At 38.8% G+C, this 23,695-nt stretch overlaps 1 protein-coding gene across 5 annotated transcripts in view; it reads left to right on the top strand.

Moving 5' to 3' along the window:
* Positions 1–742: 742 nt before the first annotated feature.
* Positions 743–23,695, top strand: part of MTF2 (metal response element binding transcription factor 2) — an 84,979-nt gene continuing 62,026 nt past the window's right edge. For 2 of the 5 annotated variants that reach the window (XM_060302695.2, XM_060302690.2), the window contains exon 1: positions 744–1,024. Coding sequence is in view for 2 of the 5 variants with exons in the window: in XM_060302690.2 (XP_060158673.1) it covers positions 1,020–1,024 (5 nt within the window). In the remaining 3 variants the exon portion in view is untranslated. Of the gene's footprint in view, positions 1,025–23,695 lie in introns of all 5 variants that reach the window. The other 3 variants (XM_060302700.2, XM_030868678.3, XM_060302711.1) reach the window with 3 other exon arrangements.

Raw genomic sequence — 23,695 nt, 5'->3', positions numbered from 1 at the left:
ATTTTTAAAATATTTTGACAAAGTTATAAACAAAGGTCCCTCATGTGGCTACTAAGAGGAGCTGGGTTTTATCTAAGTAGAAGTCACAGAGACAAGCATGCACTCTCTGTCTGTCACTTGGAACCTCTGTCGGCAGCTAAGGGTCTGCCCTAGTACGAAAAAGTTCTGTATTCCTAAAATAAACCACTTTGCACGAAATTATTCTCAGATTTCATCACAATTAGTAAGGATTTGCAAAGCAAATAAACAGAGAAACCTTTCATCGTCAGGGAAAAAAAGTCCGAAAATCTTCTATATAAGCAGCTTCTGATAGGAAGGAATTTGGGGCTGGACAATAATCGCCGAACAAAATATAATTCTGACATCCAGGGTCTTTTCCGCGCTGAATGAAATTCGAACAGCAGGTCTCAGGGTGAAGATAGAGATTTTCTCCACAGAAGGGATACTGGCAAGGCAAGACGTAGCGAGCACCGTCCTATTTCTCAGGAACAGAACATGCAGCGTGAAAGTTGGACACTATCTTCCCTCTGCAACACAAACAGCAGCAGTACAGCCTAGGGTCCCAAGCTCAGCGTTCACTATTGTGTTAGCGCCGGCGGCGGAAGGACTTATCCCCACCGCAAAGTTAAAGAGTCCTTCTTTGTTCAGTCCCTGCCGCGGACGCAGGGCACGGTGTTCTTCCGCGCTTACCACACAGTCTCCGCCCCCTCGCGGCTCTGGAGAGCTGCCATTCGGTCCCGGAGTCTCTCTGAGCTCCCAGAATGCACCGGCAGTCCGCGGGAAACCAAAATGGCGAAGGGTTGTAGTGAAGTGGGCTGTGTTTGAGGCCGGTGTAAGAACGCTCACTCTCTCCCCCCCCAACCTTCGTCCCCAGGTCCTCGGTTTGTGCGTGTGTATGTGCGGGGTGCCTGGTGGGGCGGGTGCCCGGTAAGTGCTCGGACTCGCAGGGGAAGCGCCCACGGGGTCGTGATTGGTTGTTTTTTCCTGTATGAAGCGGTTGGCACCACTGAAGTGACCGAATGAGGTGAGAGACCTTGGCCTGGGAACCAGGCTCTTCCGGAGGAGGTGGAGGGGGTGGGGAGGAGGAAGAAAGGAAGCAAGTATAAAAGGGAAAGATGGAGGCTCGAGGTGGGGGTGGGGGCTCCAGTGTACGTATGGGGGTGCCTTGCATATGTCGAAAAGAATGGATGGAAAGGGGCAGTCAGTTGGGTGTTGGAGAAAATAGGGACTAAAGGAGCGAGCAGGGCGTTGGGGAAGTCGGTTGGAGGAACAAGATGAAACGTTGAGACGGGGAAGCTGTGTTTGGAGGGGCAGGAAGGAACCTGGGGGCGGGAGACGGTTGGAGGGGCAGGATGAACCTGGTGATGAGGGGGTGGGGAACCGAAGGGAGGAGCCGTGAGGAAATGGGGACTGAGGGAGATGAGGGGGACCAGAGTGCAGGGGTTGCCTGGGACCTTAGGGGCCGCAAAGGGAAGTAGCAGCATGAAACGGGAGGGTGGTGGAATTGTATGGAATTGGAGTATGGGGGTAGAGTAGAAGGGCAGGATGGAGTAGGAGGATAAGGGGAACACTAAGTAGAACGTGAGAGCAAACCCTGAAAGCTTAAGGGGAAGAAGTGGAAGGGAAAGTGTGAGATGGGGGAGAGGTACCTTATATTCGGAGCCCACCAAAAATTTGAGAGTTTTCTGTTTAATTAAATCTAACTCGTATGCCTGCTTGGATGTAGATTTGTAGTATTGTATTCATTTTTACAACTGAGGTACTCACGGTTGAAGGGATTTTAACTAATTTGCCAAGATTTCTTAACATGTTTTAATAGTGCCAGAACTCTTAACTATGTGTTTTACAGTCTGGCGTCCTTGGTTGCTAGAATTTTTCTTTGGAAGCAGCTAGAGGGAACAGATGGATTTATCGGGGTGATTTGACGAACTGTGAGGGTTCCTGAACAATGGGTAAAGGGATATGGAATGCTATTCTATTCTTTAAAACATTGAACTTGGTTAAAGATAGAACCCATTTACTAATTCAAATATATAAACCTAGGTAGACCTGTGTATAACGTAAGAAAGCACCATGTGAGGTCAGTATAGAACTAGAAATATGTAAATAGTGCCTGATTTAATTTGACTCCAGATGCTCCGGTAGTAGTAACTTTCTCCTTCAGATTGATTCCAGGTGACCCTTCTGTACACTTTGCCTATAGGCTGGTTTCAATTTCCATGTTTTCATTCTCCCTTGAGAATTTCTTTTTTGAGCAGTGGATTGCAAAGACAGTGAATTTAAAAGTATTTAATGTGGGTAAAATAAAATGTACTTAAATTATTGAGTGACCATTTCAGAGGTTTGAAATGCTTTAAATGGAGCCATTTTGACGAACAGCTGTAAGTGCCCAGTAGTTTTGGCAAGGAAAGAGCTGATTTTAAATGTCTTTTCTATTCTTGATATTTGGAATGTTATTCACACTCCAAGCATTTGTAGTGATAGCTTGCAAAGGGAATACAAGGTGAAACTTTTTTTTTTAGGTTCCTAATATAAAAATCTATTTGAATTCATATTTTAAATTTGCTCGCCTTCATTTTTTTTAAGTGCTAAAAATATTCTGAAGTATTTGAATTAAGAGTGCACCTGTTTCCTGATAACTGCATATTCATGTCAGTGGGCATTAACGGAAATCTATACCTATCATGATGAAATGCACACACAATTTTAGAACTAGAAGTATAGAAATCATCTGGTTAAACTTTTTTTCTAGATGAAACAAAATATATTTAATTATGCTTTTAATTATGCCTGTTACCTCAAAGCTCAGTTAGGAAAGGAATTTTATCCTTTGTATTTTGCTGTGGGTCATAAGTTCTTTGATGTCATGGATTATAAATATACCTTTTCATTAGATCTTTGACTGAAAGGATAATTTGCTTTATTTGTATTTCATAATCTTTACATCTGACTTTAGGAAACTGGCAGTATAGTGATAATCTATTTTAACAGATGGGGAAATTTGCCTCTGAGCAGTTGCCATGGCCAACATCTGTAGCTTGGTGGTTCTGAAAGTAAAATTTAATTGCAGCTTTAGTTAGTCTAAACTTCCGTGAATGATACTCCTTGGTTGATATTTTTATGCTTTGTTTCCCGTGTTCTTCAAGATTTGTTTCTTGCAGCAAAATACAGTATAGCAATCCTAAATTGGAATATGGTAGTTTCTCTTTGGATGTTTTTTATGTATTCGAGTAGTGTTGTCCAATAGAACTTTCTGCAATGATGGCAGTTATCTATATCTGATGTATCCAGTATGATAGCCATGGGCCAATGTGGTGTTGAACGCTAGAAATGTAACTGGTGAGGCTGATAATTGAATTTATTTCATTAAAACTAAAATTTAAATGGCCATATGTGACTGCTGTATTGGACAGCACAGTATTGCATCCATTTATTAGGCATTGTCACACCCATCAACCATGGAAACCACAGGAACTAAGGAACTGTCTTTGAACTAAGGAGATTCAGAACTATCTTTGAACTAGGGAGAGTCAAGTTCTCTTTGTACATTTTTAAGATGAAGTAATCTTCATTTTTGCCACGCATCACGTCTTCTGTCATTTCTCTGTTTTCATATAACATTGCAAAAGAATAGTGAAGGTATCAATGTCTCTGGTCTTTTTAAGATGTAAGTTTCTTTTTCCTTTGTCAAAAACAACAAAAATGGATTTTAGGAAAATTAGGTTACCTTGTTATTTTAAAAAATTTATTTTGTTATTTTTACTCAAAAAATTTCAAACACATACAAAGTGAATAGAAGTATAATGAACTGTTTTGTATCCATGCTTGTTTCATCTGTACTTCTACCCCCCCACTCCTTTGTTTTTATTATTTTTTAAAGTTTTTTGAGGGAAAATTTACACATCTTGAAGATCTTAACTCTACACTTTTAATAATAGTTTAATTGAGATATAATGCATGTATTATATTTATATATACATAACTCACATGTATATACCCTTTTAAGTTATAATTCAGTGATTTTTAGTATATTCAGAGTTGCACAACCGTCACCATTATCTAATTTCAGAGCATTTTATTACTCCAGAATGAAAGTGTATCCATTAGTAGTCACTCTCCATTCCTCCCTACCTGGGCCAACCACTAATCTACTTTTTGTGTTTATATTTGTCTGTCTTGGACATTTCATATGAATGGACTCATACATTTTTGTGGCCTTTTGTGTTTGGCTTCTTTCACCTAGCGTAATGTTTTCAGAGTATATCCATGTTGTAGCACATATCAGTACTTCCTTTTTATGGCTAAAATAGATTTCATTGTATGTACTACATTTTGTTCATTCATTCATCAGTTGATTGACATTGTTTTTTCCCCACTTTTTGGCTATTATGAATAATGCTACTATAAACATAACATGTACAGGGTTTGTATGGACACGTGCTTCCATTTCTCTTGGGTATGTAGCTAGGAGTGGAATTGCTGGGTCAGGTGATACCTCTGTGTTTAATGTTTTGAGGAAATGTCAAGCCATTTTCCAAAGACCCTCCACCCTTTTACAGCCTCACCAGCAACTATGAGGGTTACAGTTTCTCCACATCCTTGCTTGTACTTGTCTGTCTTTTTGATCATAATCATCCTAGTGGGTGTGCAGTGGTATCTCCTCGTGGTTTTGATTTACATTACCCCGATGGGTAATGTTGTTGAGCATGTTTTGTAGTTATTGACCTGTTGTGTACCTTCTTTGAAGAACTGTCTATTCAGGTCCTTTGTCTATTTAAAAAAAAATTGGATTATTTCTCTTTTTACTGAGAGTTGTAAGCATTCTTTGTATATTTTGGATACAAGTCCCTCATCAGATGTATGATGTGCAATTATTTTCTCTTGTGGGTTGTCTTTTCACTTGATGGTGTCCTTTGTTTTTTTTTTTTTTTTTTTTTTGGCAGTACCCGGGCCTCTCACTGTGGCCTCTCCCGTTGCGGAGCACAGGCTCCGGACGCGCAGGCTCAGCGGCCGTGGCTCATGGGCGCAGCCGCTCCGCGGCATGTGGGATCCTCCCAGACCGGGGCACAAACCCGTGTCCCCTGCATCGGCAGGTGGACTCTCAACCACTGCGCCACCAGGGAAGCCCCCGTTTTTTTTTTTTTTTTTTTGACGGATGATGTCCTTTGAAGCACAGAAGTTTTTAATTTTGATGAAGTTTAATTTATCCCTTTTTCTTTTTTTGCTTGTGTTTTTGATGTCGTATCTAAGAAACCATTGCCTAATTCCAGTACTTTTTTTTTTTTTTTTTTTGCGGTACGCGGGCCTCTCACTGCTGTGGCCTCTCCCGTTGTGGAGCACAGGCTCCGAAAGCGCAGGCTCCGCGGCCATGGCTCACGGGCCCAGCCACTCCGCGGCATGTGGGATCCTCCCGGACCGGGGCACGAACCCGTGTCCCCTTCATCGGCAGGTGGACTCTCAACCACTGCGCCACCAGGGAAGCCCTCCAGTACGGTTCTGAAAAATGGATATAACTGTGTTTCTCATAAGCCTATCATGGTGTAGAATACTTCTCTCTAGGAAGCTCACATGTAGCCTTTCTCAGTCTTCCCTCTCCCTAGTTACTGTTCACTTTAATTTTGAATAGAACTTTATATAATGGAATCATTCAGTATGCATATCTGTTAAAATTTTTGTTTCATGAAACTAGAACTGCAGTCTTAGCTTGAAAAATCCCATTATGCAAAGGATATTGTAGTAATGGCTTAAGAATCTTACATTATGTGGTGACAATCCTAACCAGTACTTCGTGTAACATGAGGTTTTTTTTTAATGGCTTATGAAGACAGTTCTCTTATTTTGAATGGATAAAGCTGAGTAGGGACTTAATGAGTATTTACTTCCAAATGTTGCCTAAGATGAGGATTTAAAAATTAAGGGCACAGGGCAATGTGAGGGATCCTTGTGATGATGGAAATATTGGTATCAAATATTTTTGGTTGTGATACTATTCTGTAGTATAAAATGCTAAATCAAAGATGCTTCCACTTGGTAAGAGTTACATGGAATTTATTATTTCTTACAACTGCATATAAATCTACAATTATCACAAACTAAAATGTTTGATTAAAAAATAAAAGTTAGGGGGACAAAAGTGGACCAAAGCAGGCGTAGCAAGAACAGGTCAAATTGGTTTGGTTTCGGTCAGTCAGGTTCTAAAAACAAACTAAAGATGCGCGTTTGTTTTTCTCTACCCTTACTAGTGAAGTTTACATTGCAGGAAAAGCTCCCACAATTTTTTTAAGTTGTAGTGGGGGGTGGAGTGGAAAGACACAGGTGTCTACTGGAAGGTACTGAATGTATACTCAGAAGATTGGGGTCTTTGTTTAATCTGCTAGATCCGCAGCAGTTTTAGTTTCTTTACCTGTAAAATGGGGATGTTACCCACATGTGTTACTCACAGGATTGTTGGGAGGGTCAAGAAGGAAAATAAAGGAGAAAGCACTTTATAAACTCTAGGTGCAGTGTAATTGGTTAGTATTATTTTCCAGAATCTTTTCCCAGAAGAGTTGTTGTATAGAACAAGAGAATCAGGTATACCTGTAATGAAACCTATGCACTAAAAACATCTTCTACAACTTTCCTCTCTAGATGATGAGTATGTCTAATAATGAATAAATTATTTTGCCCTGTTCATAATTATTGACTTCAGACATGTACAGCGTAAACTGCCATGTACGCTGTTGAGTATATTTAGAAGTGTTATTGAACCAGATGTTGAATTTTTTAAAACCATATTTTGTTAGAATTTGAAAATACTGGCCCTTGGTGTTTTGGGATGACCAGTGCTGATAGATCTAATTGATCTAAGATAAGCACCCATAGAGCTATCAATAAAAAACCGAAAAACAAACCAAAACTAACAAGACCAGTTTCTTAGAACTCATACCCTAGAGATTCTGATTTGAGAGATTTGGTACAGGCTTTTATATACGTTTGTGTTTAAAATTTTTTCCCACTTGATTTTGTTTTGCAGCCAGGGTTAAGAAGTACTAAATTTTGTTCTAGGGTCAAGTTTAGAAACTTACCACTTCTTATTAAAACATTACTAAGAGCTATACAAAGGAAAGACTAATAATAGGCATGTTTTTCATACTTGAAATGAAAAAGAAAAATATTTTAGTAGTATTTCCATCACACTCATTTAAAATCTTTTAAATAAGTGGTTAATAAAGTAGTTAATGGAACTTTGTAGTCTGGGAACCTTGTGAACCTGTTAAATGTTTTATAAAATTGCATTTAGGTGTTGTGAGATAGAGAATTCTCCTTTCAGGGAAGCGTTTAAACAGAGGCTAGATGATCATCTTATTTAGGGATATTATAAGGAGGGATTTTTTTTTTTTCATTAGCTAGGAAGTAAATGACCTTCTAGGAACTTTCTGAAACTAAAATAAGTTTCTAGATTATAATGAAAACAATGGGCATTCTTTTTCCTTTAGGTTGATGAGAATTGTCAAGGGGGATAAAATCCTTCCCCAAGTCAAGTTTCTCCTGAATGTCCTGTTTTCTATTTTTTCAGTCTTTTCCACTTTATGTCTAAATTCATCTCTTAGATTTTTCTTTTTCAAAAACAGCCTGCAGAATATGATGTTTTTCAGTTTTTTTGTTTCAAGAGTTTTATTGCTGTTCATTAGAGAGGAACAAACAAAAAGTGGTTATTTGCAAAGATTAAAAATTTAGAATATCCTTACAGAATTCACTAGTGCAGTGATTCTCAAATTTGATTCTCAAATTTTTTGGTCTTAGGACCCCTTTACAGTCTTAATTCTTGAGGACCCCAAGAATTAAAAAATGAGAATACATATGTGCACACCCCATTAATCTTAAGAGTGAAATCATCACATATCATTTAGTCCCTGGAAAATTCCACTCTACAATTCTGGGAGAATGAGTGAAAAAGGCACATAATGTCTTAATATTATTTTGAAACTAGCTAGGACTTTGTAGAGCTCATAGATCCCCAGGTACCGTTGAGACCTGCTTCTTCAGTCTACTCTTTCTTTAGGGAGTTAGGGTGGTTTTATGCATTGCAGGGTGTTTAGCATTCCTGGCTTCTCTCCTTAAGCAGATTTTTGTCTCTTCTTGGAAAAAATTTGAGGCTCTCAAACATGAACTGCTTCAGGACAGGAATAAAGACGCAGACGTAGAGAATGGACTTGAGGACACGGGGAGGGGGAAGGGTAAGCTGGGACAAAGTGAGAGAGTAGCATTGACATATATACACTACCAAGTGTAAAATAGATAGCTTGTGGGAAGCAGCTGCATAACACAGGGAGACCAGCACAGGGAGATCAGCTCCATGCTTTGTGACCACCTAGAAGGGTGGGATAGTGAGGGTGGGAGGGAGATGCAAGAGGGAGGGGATATGGTGATGTATGTATACATACAGCTGATTAACTTTGTTATGCAGCAGAAACTAACACAACATTGTAAAGCAATTATACTCCAATAAAGATGTTAAAAAAAACAACAAAAAACCCACCATGAACTGCTTCAACTTCCTATCTTCACATCTACCAACTTAACTATAAATGTATCCAAACTGACATGAAAAGAAATGTACCTTCTTTGATTCAAGACTAGTCTTTCCCTTAAAGATTCAATTTCTCTGACTTGTGTTTTCAGTTATCTTTTGATATCCTCCTTTCATATTAGAAACATGGTCAAGACTTTTCATACTTAAAAACAGAAAAAGCCATTCACCTTAACCTTGTATCCTTATCCAGATGTTTGTAGCCCTCTCTCCTTTATGTAGCCAAGCTCTGAAAAAATAGTTTCAACTTCAGCTCTCATTTAAACTTTTATTAATAAAGATACATATATGATACACTCATTGTAGAAAATTTAAATATTAAAAAACTTTAAAAAGTAATCTATATCACTCAGCTACCAAAAATGCCTTTTTTAGTCTCATTGCCTTCTTTTTAAGCATATTTTTCACTTATGCTAAACACTTAAAAATTTCCTTTAGTGGGGTAATGCATGTAGTTGACCAAAAATATCAGAGTATAGAAACAGAAGGATTTAAATGAACAGCTACAGTCTTCAGGCCTCCTGAGTCCTGCTTTGAGAGGGAGTTATTTTATTTTTAAGTGTTATATTCCTTTGTTCTGCTCATTGTCTCCATAATGCTAAGTGATACTTTTATACTACTATTTTTTTTTTTTTTTTTTTGCGTTACGCGGGCCTCGTCACCGTTGTGGCCTCTCCCGTTGCGAGCACAGGCTCCGGACGCGCAGGCTCAGCAGCCATGGCTCACGGGCCCAGCCGCTCCCCGGCATGTGGGATCTTCCCGGACCGGGGCACGAACCCGTGTCCCCTGCATCAGCAGGCGGACGCTCAACCACTGCGCCACCAGGGAAGCCCTTATACTACTATTTGATTTACTCACTTTAGACATTTTGCTGTATAAAGACATAAAGATTATGCTGTGATAAAGATTCAGTTAACTTATGCCCTACATTTCTTTTCTTTTCCCCTTTCCAGTTTTTGGGTTTTCTACTGGTTAGTTCCTTAACTTTAAACTTAAACCTTTTTTCATATCCCATCAGTTTTGGACTTTATTCCTCCACCTCGTAAGGCAAGTATTATTAAACTCCCTTCCTTTGCCTTGGTTTCTCTTCCTCCTTCCACTGCTCAATTTTTGTCATTTTCACATTGCTTTTCTGTTTTAAATTTTGAAAACATTTAATATTCTCTTCTTAGCCATAATTATCTGTCTTGTTTATAGTTGATTCTAAAGGTTGAAGATTAATAAGCAGCTTTTATATGATCTTGACCAAGTAAATATTATCGTCTGCTGTGCTGGATAGAACCATGATTACAGTTCCTTTCTTGTAACACTTTTTTCCCTTAAAATTTCTAACACTTTTTCATGTTTTCTCTGCCTTTGTCTTATCTGTAAATTTTTCTGGTGTCTTAAACTGTCTTAAACTGTCTAGTTTGTTAATCTTCCTTTTTCCTCAAACACCACTCTTTGGAACCTTTTTTTTTTTCTTTCTTTTTCTTTTTCTGGTCCAGACTAGTTGTGCTCTAGATTTTTTTCATGGCTGCCATTGTGGGGATTCTCTCTGTTGCTCTCTTGGGTTGGGTGCACTGTTTCCTGCATCCCATGTTTTTTCTTTCTTGGGGGATATTTCCTCACTTTACTAGAGCCAAATCCTCAAATCTTGGTTTAAGATCTTAACATTTATTTTATATGCCTTCATTTTTTTCAAATTTAGTTTGGTTCATTGGGATTCTAGTTTGAACTTTATTTTTCTTCACAATTTTGAGGCAGTCCATTATCTTCTAGAATCTTAACTCTAATTCTGCTTCTCATTCTTTTGTTAGGTAACTTGATTTTTCTCTTGGGAAGCTTATTGAGTCTTCTGTTTTCAGTGTTATGCAATTTCATGCAAATTTAGGGTTTTTGAAAATCAGTACTTTGAAAGTCCTATCATTTTGAAGATTTTTGTCTCCTTTCAACCTTGGGAAATTTTATTATTATTTAAAAAATAATATTCCCTCACACCTGTTAGATTGGCTCTTACCAAAAAGACAAGAAATAACAAGTGTTGGTGAGGATGTAGAGAAAAGGAATCCTTGGGCACTGTTGGTAGGAATGTAAATTGGTGCAGCCACTATGAAAAACAGTATGGTGGTTCCTCAAAAAATTAAAAATAGGACTACCATATGATCCAGCAGTTCCATTTCTGGGTATTTATTTCAAGAAAACGGAAACACTAACTCGAAAAGATACCCAGTTGACCTAGAATGACACAGGTTTGAAGTGTGCGGATTCACCTTTATGTGGATTTTTTTCCCACAAATATAGTACCTATATTTTCATTTTACAGGTCTTTAAATTAACTAAGTGTGGGGGGAAAGTTTGTGTTTGATTAGAGATCACAGTATGTGGAATCAGAAGAACTAGGATTTGATTATGATTCTATCCAAGACTATTTCAGTTTCCTGACCTTGGATGAGTCATTTATCAGTTCCTTTGTTTTTGAGGCAGAGATAGCAGCACTCAGATTTTGACTCTGCATTGGGGTGGGGGTGGGGGGTTGGTTGTTGCCCCTAACCTCCTACTTGTTCAAGGGTCAACTGTATATACCTTCCATGTTCATTGCAGCATTATTTATAATAGCAAAGACCTGGAAGCAACCTGAGTGTCTATCGGTGGATGAATGGATAAAGAAAATGAGGTAGGGATGTGTATGTGTGTGTGTCATGGAATATTATTCAGCCATAAAAAAGAATGAGATGTTGCAGTTTGTGACAACATGGTGACTGGACCTTAAGGGCATTATGCTAAGTAGAATAAGTCAGACAGAGAAAGACAAATACTGTATGATCTCACTTATATGTGGAATCTAAAACAGGACAACAACCAAAAAACCCAAGCTCAGATACAGAGAACAGATTGGTGGTTGCCGGAGTTGTGGGCTGTGGGTGTGGGTTGGACAAAATGGGTGAAGGGGGTCAACAGGTACAAATTTCCAGTTATAAAGTTATGGGGATGTAATGTACAGCATAGTGACTGTAGTTAGTAATACTCTATTGCGTATTTGAAAGTTGAGTAGATCTTAAAAGTTTCATACAGGAGAAAAAATTGTAACTGGTAACTGGTGTTAACTAGACTTATTGCTAACTGATGTTATAAGACTTTTGTTGTCATTTCACAATATATATAAATATCAAATCATATTGTATACAGGAAACTAATATAGTGTATTTCAATTGTATCTCAATGTGAAATAAATATTAACTAGTAAAAATAAAAAGGTGCTGTGGAAATATATTTCTAGATATGGAAAGATGTTTCAAATATACTGTTAAATTGTAAAAGAAAAAAAGAAAAAAGGCATGTTATGAGCAGTATGCAAAGTAGACCTAATTTTTAGAGATGAAAATATACACGTAGATCAAAAAAATTTTTTTGGTTCTGTGCATTATCTCTTTATTGAGGGCCTCTTTTATTTTTTTCTTCTTCTTTTTTTTTTTTTTTTGCGGTACGCGGGCCTCTCACTGTTGTGGCCTCTCCCGTTGCGGAACACAGGGTCCAGACGCGCAGGCTCCGCGGCCATGGCTCACGGGCCCAGCCGCTCCGCGGCACGTGGGATCCTCCCGGACCGGGGCACGAACGCATGTCCCCTGCATCAGCAGGCGGACTCTCAACCACTGCGCCACCAGGGAAGCCCTCTTTTCTTTTATATTCTCCATTTCCTTGATCATTTACCCGCCCCCCAATAATCTGGGGATATTTTCATTGACTTATTTTTCCGGTTCAATTAAAGATTTTTTTAAATCATATTTTTAATTTCAGGAGCTCATTCTTGGATTCTGATTGTTCCTTTTTTACATCATCATGTTTTCAATGTTTGGATGCAACATATCCTTAATTTTTTTCTATGTATATTAATTAGACTTTATTTGTTTATTTTGGCTGCAGCTTACAGTATCTTAGTTTCCTGACCAGGGATGGAACCCAGGGCCCTGGCAGTGAAAGTGCTAAGTCCTAACTACTGGACTGCCAGGGAATTCCCATAGACTTTATTTTATTTTATTTTTTTGGTGGGTTTTTTTGGTTTCTTTTTGCGGTACGTGGGCCTCTCACTGTTGTGGCCTCTCCCGTTGCGGAGCACAGGCTCCGGACGCGCAGGCTCAGCGGCCATGGCTCACGGGCCCAGCCACTCCGCAGCACGCGGGATCCTCCCGGACCGGGGCACGAACTCGTGTCCCCTGCATTGGCAGGCGGACTCTCAACCACTGCGCCACCAGGGAAGCCCCATAGACTTTATTTTTTAAGTTCTCTGTTCCTGGATTGTTTCCTTTGTAATCTGTTTTCTTGGGCTTTGTCTTTTATATTGTAGTTTTTCAATATTATTAAATCAGGAGGCAATACATGCTTGGGTACCTGGCATGGCTGGGTTTAATTCATGATGAAATGTGGATAGCTAGCTCCCTTCTGCTTCCCATGTTCCAGAATGTGAAAGGCATTGGGACACCAGCACTCATTCACCCTTCTTAGTTCTTTTCAGGCACTCTCCTTGTGAGTTGAACCCTCACTTTTTTTTTTTTTTCCTTCCTTTGCTCCCAAAGCCAGCAGCTGGTCATACCAATGATGGTTAGATGTAGAGGAGGCAGCCAATTCTTGAGATGCTGCTCAAGAATGGTGACATCTCAGGAACATGGGGAGGTATATTTAAAAATAGTCCCTTCCTCCCCTCAGTAAAAGGGGGAAGGGGAGTAGAAATGAAAGGAAAGAGAACTAACTAATGCTGTAGTGCAGCAGTCCTGGACCTTTTTGGCACCAAGGACCAGTTTCGTGGAAGACAATTTTTCCACGGACCAGGGTGGGTGGGTGGGTGGGGGATGGTTTGTGGATGATTCAAGCGCATTATATTTAATGTGCACTTTATTTCTATTATTATTACATTGTAGTATATAATGAAATAATTATACAGCTTACAATAATGCAGAGTTGGAGCCCTGAGCTTGTTTTCCTGCAACTAGATGGTCCCATGTGGGGGTGATGGGAGACAGTGACACCCGAAGTGTGTTGCTTCTGTCCATTCTACTCTGTAATCTTGTTTTGGTTGCTGTCATTGCAGAAAACCCTGCTTCACAAAGATAGGATGTTGGAAATGGAAGCAGGCTTTTCAGTGTTTTTGTGGCAGTCTCAGGATATCCCGCCTTGAACATATGGAGATTTGAAGTTGTCTCAAACATACTTTTAAGGCCACCGTCATTTGTGATCTCAAGCAGTCAATCCTCTTTCAGCACGGACAAAGTTGATTCACCCGGCTTATTCACAGATGGGTCGTGGATCCATTCCTTCCCAGTTTGGGGGTCTTTTATGGTTGGGAAGTAATGCTCAGATTCTTTTGAAAGCTGAGATAGGTGATCATGCACCAGCTGGGAGAAAGAAGGCCCTGGTTCAGTCTCTTTCAAAATCTCTGCTAATGTTTGAAACGTCAAAAATCCCAGTGTTCACTTGTTGCCCCCATAATTACAGTTTGGCTTTGAATGCAGCCACTTTATTTGCCAACCTGAACACAGTTGTCGTTTTCCCTTGAAATGACAGATTGAGTTCGTTGAGCAGGTTGAATATGTCACACAAGTAAGCAATTTTGTGACCCACTGTGTGTCACTGAAATGTGCTGCCAGTGGTGACTGTTTTTCTAAAAGAAATCTCTGGAGCGGCTCTCGTAACTCAAAAACTCTGGCCAGTCATCTACATTTAGAAAGCCATCTCACTTCTGTGTATAAGAGAAGATGTGTGTGCTCTGCGTCCATCTCCTCAGAGCTGCATGAACAGACGTGAATTAAGGGCATGTGCTTTAAAGTGGTTGATAATTTTAATCAGATCCTGTAAAACGTTAAATTCAGGTGACATTTTTCGGCTAACCAGCACTTCTCTGGATGACACAGTGCGTAGACTCACATTCAGAAGTGACCTCTTCGACCCAAGTAGTGAAACCAGAAAGCCGTCCAGTCGTGGCAGCTGCTCTGTCCCTGCATATACCGACACAAAATGACCAGTTCAGTTTTCCTGATATGTAATCGTTCAAAGACTTGAATAGTTCTGCAGCTGTGGTGTTGGTTGACAACAAAAGTGTACTTAACATATCCTCACGTACATCCTCCTGAAAAATATATCGAACAAAACCACGCATTGTTGCCTTGTTGTCAACATCGGTAGACTCATCAACCTGGATTGTGTACCATGGTGACTCATTAATCCTCTAACAATTGTGCCTCAATGTTCTCTGCTGTTTTGTCAATTCATCTAGTTATGGTGCTAGCTGAAAGAGGAACACGTGCCACCTTTTGAACTGCAGCCTCTCCTAAAAGTTCACAACAAATGTCCTTAGCAGCAGGCAGGATCAACTCTTCAATAGTAAAGGGCTTCTTAGCTTTAGCAATGCAGTTAGCCACTAAGAATGATGTTCACAGTGCAGACACATTTGATGAAGTGGTGGCCTTCAATAATTGCTTCTGTTCTTCGTGGTCACGTTTTTTTCTTTTGAAAAACTCCAAAGGCTTGTCTTTTAATGCAGGGTGCTTGGTCTGCATGTGGCAAAGCAGTTTTGAAGGTTTCATGGCTTCGTTGGATAGCCGGTTGCCACATTTTATACAAAGCGGACTTGGAGAATGTGAATCACCTGTTGCAATGAACCCATAATTTTAGTAGCATTCTTGGTATTTTCTTTTAAATGCAGCTTTCTTTTTGTTGGCAGTCTTAGAGTCTTTTGCTGTCTCATCATCGGGTCTTACCCCTTTTCAAAGAAGCTCTCCAGCGACGTTTGTTTTTTACTAATTTTGGCTGGGGTTAGCCTGTGGGCTTAACAAAACTGTGCCTGAGACAAGTGCAAAGTGCAGGAAAGAGGCGCGGACGGAAGTGGTAAATAAAACAATGGGCGGGCCATGTGCGGACTAAAATAAGTGTCGGATTCTGACTTAAAGCCTGCCACCAGGTGCAGCTGTACAATTGAAGTACATCGACTCACTATAAAGCCTGCCACCAGATGCACTTAATTGTCACTTGCCACTCACTGATAGGGTTTTGATGAGTCTGCAAACAATTGATTTATTATGGTCTCTGTGCAGTCAAACCTCTCTGCTAATGATAATCTGTATTTGCAGCTGCTCCCCAGCACTAGCATCACCACCTCAGCTCCACCTCAGATCATCAGGCTTTAGATTAGATTCTCATAGGGAGCGCAACCTAGATCCCCCGCATGTGCATTTCACAGTAGGGTTAGTACTCCTATAGCTGATCTGAATAGGGGCGGAGCTCAGGTGGTAATGCGAGCCATGGGGACTGGCTGTAAATACAGATGAAGCTTCGCTTGCTTACCTGCCGCTCACTTCCTGCTGTGCGGCCTGGTTCCTCACAGGCCACAGACTGGTACCTGTCCGTGGCCCCGGGGGGTTGGGGACCCCTGCTGTAGTGAGTTGCTGTTATTAATGGGATTTTCAGGAACATTGGGCCAAGGTGGAAAAAAAAAAGATTGAGAAATACAGTCAGCCCTCATATCTGTGGGGTTCTGCATTCGTGGATTCAACCAACCTTAGATGGAAAATATACAGGAAAAAAATTCCAGAAATTTCCCAAAAGCAAAAATTGAATTTGTCTTGCATTGGCAACTCTTTACACAGCATTTACATTGTATTAGGTATTATAAGTGACCAAGAGATGATTTAAAGTATATGGGAAGATAGGTTATATGCAAATACTATACCATTTTATATGAAGGACTAGAGCATCCTTGGATTTTAGTGTCTGAGGGGTCAGGGGAGAAGGGGTGGGGGTGAGGGTCCTGGAACCAATATCGTGTGAATACTGAGTGAGACTGTAATGTTTATAAGGTCCAAATGTAACACATAAAGCCCTTTATGGTATGCTTGTTGACAACGTCATCTCACAGGAATAATGAGAAAAATGAATTATTGTTGTGATTGGAATATTGGGGAGTGGGAATGAGGATTGTATGAGAGGTTAACTTACGAGAGCATTTTATATTTTGTAGGGATTTAAACTTTATTCTTTTGACCAATGTCAAAATTAAACTTAATTTTGTTGCCAAAATGATTTCTTGCCATATCTGAGTATCTCTATTATTATTTACTAAGTGGTTTTCTTTATATTAGCTTTAACTCATTTAGCTTTATTCTAAGCAATAACCATCAGTTTGGGAATGAATTTTATATATATATATATATATAATTTTTTTTTTTTTTTTTTTTGCGGTACGCGGACCTTTCACTGTTGTGGCCTCTCCCGTTGCGGAGCACAGGCTCCGAACGCGCAGGCTCAGCAGCCATGGCTCACGAGCCCAGCCGCTCCGCGGCATGTGGGGTCTTCCCGGACCGGGGCACGAACCCGTGTCCCCTGCATCGGCAGGCGGACTCTCAACCACTGTGCCGCCAGGGAAGCCCTGGGAATGAATATATTTTTAATACGCACTAAAATAATTACACAAAATGAAAAATGTTTTTTCCTGCCAAGATACTCATTACAACTCTGTAAAATGCTGTATATCATCAACTATGAGATGCCAACAATTGCAGGATGTGCTATTATTCGGTGTATCATTAAGAAAGGAAAGGCCCTATTAATTAAGCTGGAACACAGAGCTTATCATGTAGAATTTTTATTTTATGCCGATTGAAAGACAGCTTTTTATCTATCATTCTTGTATAAACATAAAAAGGAAAGTATAAAGGACATTGGGTTAAGGTATTTCTATGACTTTCTGTTAAAAATTTGCTTGTTTTGAATTACTTAAAAAAAGTTAAAAAAATAACATTTTTATTGAGATACTTCATATGTCATTATAATTCATCCTTTTAAAGTATACAATTCAGTGTCTTTTAAAAAAAATTCATAGAGTGTAGAATCATTACCATTATCTAATTTTAGAACATTTTATTACCCCAAAAGGAAGCCCCATACCAATTAGCATTCATTCTTCATTTCCGCCGCCTCCCCCTAGCCCCTGAAAACCACTAATCTACGTTGTGGGTTTATATTTTGCCTATCCTGGACATTTCATATAAGTAAAATCATACATTTTGTGGCCTTTTGTGTTTGGCTTCTTTCACCTAGCATAATGTTTTCAGAGTACATCCATGTTGTAGCATGTATCGGTATTTCCTTTTTATGGCTAAAATATATTTAATTATATGGACATATATTTTGTTTATTCATCAGTTGATGGACATTGGGTTTTTCCCCCCCCATTTTTTAGCTATTATGAGTAATGCTGCTATAAACGACATGTACAGGGTTTGTATAGACACAATTTCTCTTGGATACGTAGCTAGGAGTGGAATTGCTAGGTCAGACGATACCTCTGTGTTTAACGTTTTGAGGAACTGCCAAACCATTTTCCAAAGACCCTGCACCTTTTTTTTTTTTTTTTTTTTTTTTTTTTTTGCTGTACGCGGGGCCTCTCACTGTTGTGGCCTCTCCCATTGCAGAGCACAGGCTCTGGACGCGCAGGCTCACCGGCCCAGCCGCTCCACGGCATGTGGGATCTTCCCGGACCGGGGCACGAACCCGTGTCCCCTGCATCGGCAGGCGGACTCTCAACCACTGCGCCACCAGGGAAGCCCCCTGCACCTTTTTACAGCCTCACCAGCAACTAAGGGTTGCAGTTTCTCCACATCCTTGCTTGTACTTGTCTGTCTTTTTGATTATAATCATCCTAGTGGGTGTGCAGTGGTATCTCATTGTGGTTTTGATTTGCATTACCCTGATGGCTAATGTTGTTGAGCATGTTTTAAACCCTGTAGTTATTGGCCTGTTGTATAACTTCTTTGAAGAACTGTCTATTCAGGTCCTTTCCTATTTTAAAAAAAATTGGATTATTTCTCTTTTTATTGAGAGTTGTAAGCATTCTTTGTATATTTTGGATACAAGTCCCTTATCAGATGTATGATGTGCAATTATTTTCTCCTGTGGGTTGTCTTTTCACTTTATGGTGTCCTTTGAAGCACAGAAGTTTTTAATTTTGATGAAGTTTAATTTATTCCTTTTTCTTTTTTTGCTTGTGCTTTTGATGTCATATCTGAGAAACTGTTGCCTAACACAAGATCACAAAGATTTACTCCTATGCTTTTTTTCTAAGAATTATATAGTTTTAGCTCTTACATTTAGTCTATGATCTGTTTTGTGTTAATTTTTGTGTATGGTGTGAGGTAGGTGTCCAGCTTTATTCTTTTTACATGTGAATACCAGTTCCCTAGAATCATTTGTTTAAAAACTCTTCTTTCCCCATGGAATTGTTTTGGCAATCTTTTCAAAGATCAGTTGACCATAAACGTAAGGGTTTGTTTCTGGATTCTTAATTTCATTCCCTCCACTTATGTGTACTTATGCCTGTATCATAACATCTTGATTACTTTTGCTTTAAGTTCTGAAATTGGGGCATGCTTAAACTAGTTTTGTCATTCTTTTTCAAGGTTATTTAGGTATTCTGTGTTCCTTGCTTTATGTGGATTTTAAGATCTGTCTGTCAGTTTCTGCAAAAAAGGCACCTGGATATTGATAGATATTGCATTGAATGTTTACGTCAATTTGGGAAATATTGCCATCTTAACAATGTTAATAACATCTATGAACATGGGATAACTTTCCATTCATGTAGGTCTTATTTATTAATTCCTCTCTCTGTTGTGTAGTTTTCATTGTACAAGCCTTCCACTTTTTTGTTAAATTTATTCCTAAATATTTTGTTCTTTTTGGTACTATTGCAAATGGAATTTTTTCTTAATTTCATTTTCTGATTGTTCATTGCTAGTATATAGAAACAGTATTGATTTTTGTATGTTAATCTTGTATTCTGCAACCTTGCTGAACTGATTTATTAGTTCTAATAGTTTTTGTGTGTGTGTGTGTGTGTGTGTGTGTGTATTCTGAATCACTACTTGAGTTTTATAGCCTAGCTTTCCCTCACAGTGTCAATTTTGGTGCCATCATGAATATTGGTGATAGTATTTCTTAAACTAATCTATGTAATAATTAAAATAATTATATAAAGATTGGTGCTGGTCTCTATTGCAGGTTTATAGTGAAGTACAACAGGTCTTTTCTTGATTCTCACTTTAGGAGACCAGCTGAACATGTCTGATTTACTATGTGTACCCTGACTTCACCCATAATCATTTGTTTCCCAGAGGGATAAAAGGTGCCTCAGTATTTTCTCTAATATTTTCTCCCCAGTGGCTTCTGATACTCATTCTCTATGTTTTGATTCTGGTGTTCTTATTGTATGCATATGCACTGGCAGTGAGGAGTACTTTGCTGCTGCTGCTTGGCTAGTTAGTGATTAGGAGTTACCAGCAATTGTAAGACAGATTTGCATTTCATAGACTTAAAATGTGAAAATTATGTGTCCTTTAGTTAATGACTTCTCTAGGCATAGGGCCCATTGGAGCTCTTTAAGCAAAGGAGTGAGTGGCTAAAACAGGTTTTCCTTACAGCAAATTGAAAGTGCATTAAATAAGTGGTGGGGTTGGTGGCAAAAAGATCAGTTAGGAGTTGATGGTAATAGTGCAGGTGAGAGCTGATAATGATCTGAAATAAGGCTGTGGTTATAGGCGACATTTGTGAGGTGGTCTTTAAGGAAGAATCAGGATTTGGTGAATATTTGGAGGGTTAGGGAAGAGGATTAGGGAGGAATCAAGGATAACAAATTTCTAGATAGAGATGGTCAGATAGTAATGGTATTAGCTGAGATAGGGAATACTGGAGAAAGGGGAGGAATTAGAAGAGAATGTTAGTTTTGTTAAATTAAAGGTGCTGGGATAATCCAGGTTGAGGTGTCTAGTGGGCAGTGTCAAATGAGGGTCAGAAGCTTTTGAGATAGGATGGGGCTGGAGATGAAAGATTTAGAAATTGTCAACAGACAAAAATTAGGTGAAGCGTTAGGAGAACATGACTACTTAGGACAAGCAGAACATGTAGCACAAGAGGAGGGCACCCTAGGCAACTCCACCATTTAAAGGGTTGGCAAAGGAGGAAGAATCAGTAACAGGAAATGTCAGATAGATGGGAGAAGAATCGTTGCACTAGGGGTGAGGAGTATTTTAGAAACTAAGAGAAGTGAATTTAAGAAGTATGTCATGATCATCAGTTATTATGTAAAGATTTGGGTACAATGAGAACTGAAATTAGAGCATTGACTGGTATTGGGTCATTTGGAGGTCTTTGATGCAACTGTTAATTAGGACTGTCAATTTGCTATGGATTAAGTGGAGTGTGCTTTTTAAAGTTTATTGGTGAAAAGAATGAGAAAAATGGAGATGTAGTTTGTAAAGATTTTTGTTGTTTTTGTTTGTTTTTAATTTTGGTTACGGCAGATTTACACCAAGGAGAGTTGGAGATTTAAAATAAAGGAAAGGCAATAATTGATAAAGTGAGATTCTCAATACGAGATCTCGCTCTCATACTGGAGAGAAGAGACTTGTCTTTCTTAGAGAAGCTTATTAGGTACTTGTTTTTGTGGATAGATTAGGGGGAAAGGGGTGGGAGAAAGTTGAGGTATTTAATATTTGTAGCTTCTGTTTTCTCTGATTAGACTGTACCTTGTGAGTGAAGGAATTGAGTACCCCAGCAGATCTTCCACCAAGTTCTTCTTTCTGAAAGTGTGTACATAGGAGAAAAATGGTAAACACATATTTTTCAAAAAGCTTAGGTGCTATAACTAGACATATGCTAAGTTATTAATACACACCAAAAAAAGAACTCAGCTCTTTGAGGACTGTCTGGCACAAATACTGCTTTACTATTCCTAGGTGAGTATTTTGTTTTTTTAAGAAAAATAGTTTTATAATATTAAGATGTTTTAAAACATATAGAAACAAAATAAACCAGTTTTCAATGAGAAGAGAGATGATCATTTCCTCCTCACAGTTTAAAGTTTCTTTATGGAAACTTGAACCCCTCTATTGACAATTGAGGACTTTTTGATAGCAGTTCATGAATTCTCTATTAGACAGAAGAGTAGTTTATGCAGCTCTGGTTAAGAACACTTACCTAGTACTAAAAATAAATTTATACTGAATTTCAAAATATTCTCCTCATAATGTAGTTTTGGATCCTAATGACATTACCTTTTTTTTTTTAAACAGGGATTTGTGAGTTTTTTAATTTAATTTTTATTTTTATTGAATTATAGTTGATTTACAATGTTGTATTAGTTTCAGGTGTACAGTAAAGTGATTGTTATATACATATTTTTTCTTTTTCAGATTCTTTTACCTTATAGTTATTACAAAATATTGAGTATAGTTCCATGTGTTATACAGTAGGTCCTTGCTAGTTATCTATTTTAGGTCCTTGCTAGTTATCTATACACATAGCAGTGTGTATATGTTAATCCCAAACTCCTAATTTAGCCCTCCCCCCTTTCCCCCTTGGTAACCACAAGTTTGTTTTCTTCTTCATTTATATCATTTTTTTGTTTAAAGATCCCACATACAAGTGATACCATACAATATTTGTTTTTCTCTGTCTTGCTTACTTCACTTAGCATGATAATCTCTAGGTCCATCCATGTTGCTGCAAATGTTATTATTTCTTTTTTATGGCTGAGTAATATTCCATTACACACACACACACACACACACACACACACACACACACACACCCCATATCGTCTTTTTTTTAAAAATTAATTTATTTGTTTTATTTTTGGCTGTGTTGCATCTTCGTTGCGGTGAGCGGGCTTCTCATTGTCGTGGCTTCTCTTGTTGTGGAGCACGGGCTCTAGGCGTGCGGGTTTCAGTAGTATGTGGTACGTGGGCTCTAGAGTGCAGGCTCAATAGTTGTAGCACACGGGCTTAGTTGCTCCATGGCATGTGGGATCTTCCCGGGCCAGGGATCAAACCCGTGTCCCCAGCATTGGCAGTGGATTCTTAACCACTGCACCACCAGGGAAGCCCCCACATATTTTCTTTATCCATCTGTCATTGGACATTTAGGTTGCTTCCATATCTTGTCTATTGTAAATAGTGCTGCTGTGAACATTGGGGGTGCATGTATCTTTTACATTACCTTTTAGTCATGAACTAACATCAACAGATATCTGTTAGGTGCTCATCTTGAAGAAAGTACTATAATTTAGTGCTATATGCTATGGAGAATTTATTTTCTTATTTGTTCAACAAATATTATTGAGGACCTTATAATGTGGGATATAGTTTTACATGCTAGAGATATATTGTGGAACAGCATAGACATTTTCACTGCTTTTGTGGAGTATGCAGTATTTTGGAGGAGGGAGTGGGGAGGGAGACACACACAGACACATACACACAGGAAGCAAGTAAACACACAGTATCACCTATGTAGTGTTTTTTTTCTAAAACTGTTTAATCATGAGGAAAGGATAAGGCAAATCCAGAACGTGTGGCATGCTACCAAGATAGCTGAAATGAAAAAATGTTGAGTGTTAAAAATACAAAACAACAAAACAAGGACAGGGATAAAGTTGAGATGAAAGGAGGCAAAAGAGACATGACAAATGCAATGTGTGAACCTTGACTAAGATCCTAGGTTTTGAAAAAAGCTTTGAAGAACATTTTTTTTGTATGTCAAATGGGAGAATTTGGACTGTACATTAGGTGATGATATTAATGTTAAATTTGCTGCGAATGATAATGGTCTTGTGGCTACACAGGAGAAAGATCATTGTTTTAAGGGGGTACGTGCTGATATTTGCTGGTGAAGTGTCATGGTGTCTGCAGCTTTCAAATGGATCAGCAAAAAATGTGTGTGTGTGTGTTGCAGAGAGGGAGAGAAATGTGAAATATTAATTGGTGAATCTAGGTGAAGAGTATACTGATGATTATTACGTTTTGACTATATTTGGCAACTTTCAAAATAAAGAATTGAGAAAAAAGAAATGTAAATACGTTATAAGTGCTTTAAAGAATAAGACTTCTCTGATAGTATTGTAGAGTGCAACTATTTTGATATAATTACTTAGAAGAATCAGCTATTCAAAGAATGGAGGCGTTGGGGTGGGCAGTGGACAGTTTTGGGAGTAGGTACAATATGTATGAATGTCTTCGGTGGGAAAGGTCTTGGTTTTGAAGAATTGAAAGGTGGAGTGTATGGCTAGATATTGAGATGCAAGGATGTAATACTCCTATGAGA

Source organism: Globicephala melas, chromosome 1 (genome assembly GCF_963455315.2).
Source record: "Globicephala melas chromosome 1, mGloMel1.2, whole genome shotgun sequence".
NCBI classification, from domain to species: domain Eukaryota; kingdom Metazoa; phylum Chordata; class Mammalia; order Artiodactyla; family Delphinidae; genus Globicephala; species Globicephala melas.
This window is presented reverse-complemented; position numbering and strand designations above follow the sequence as displayed.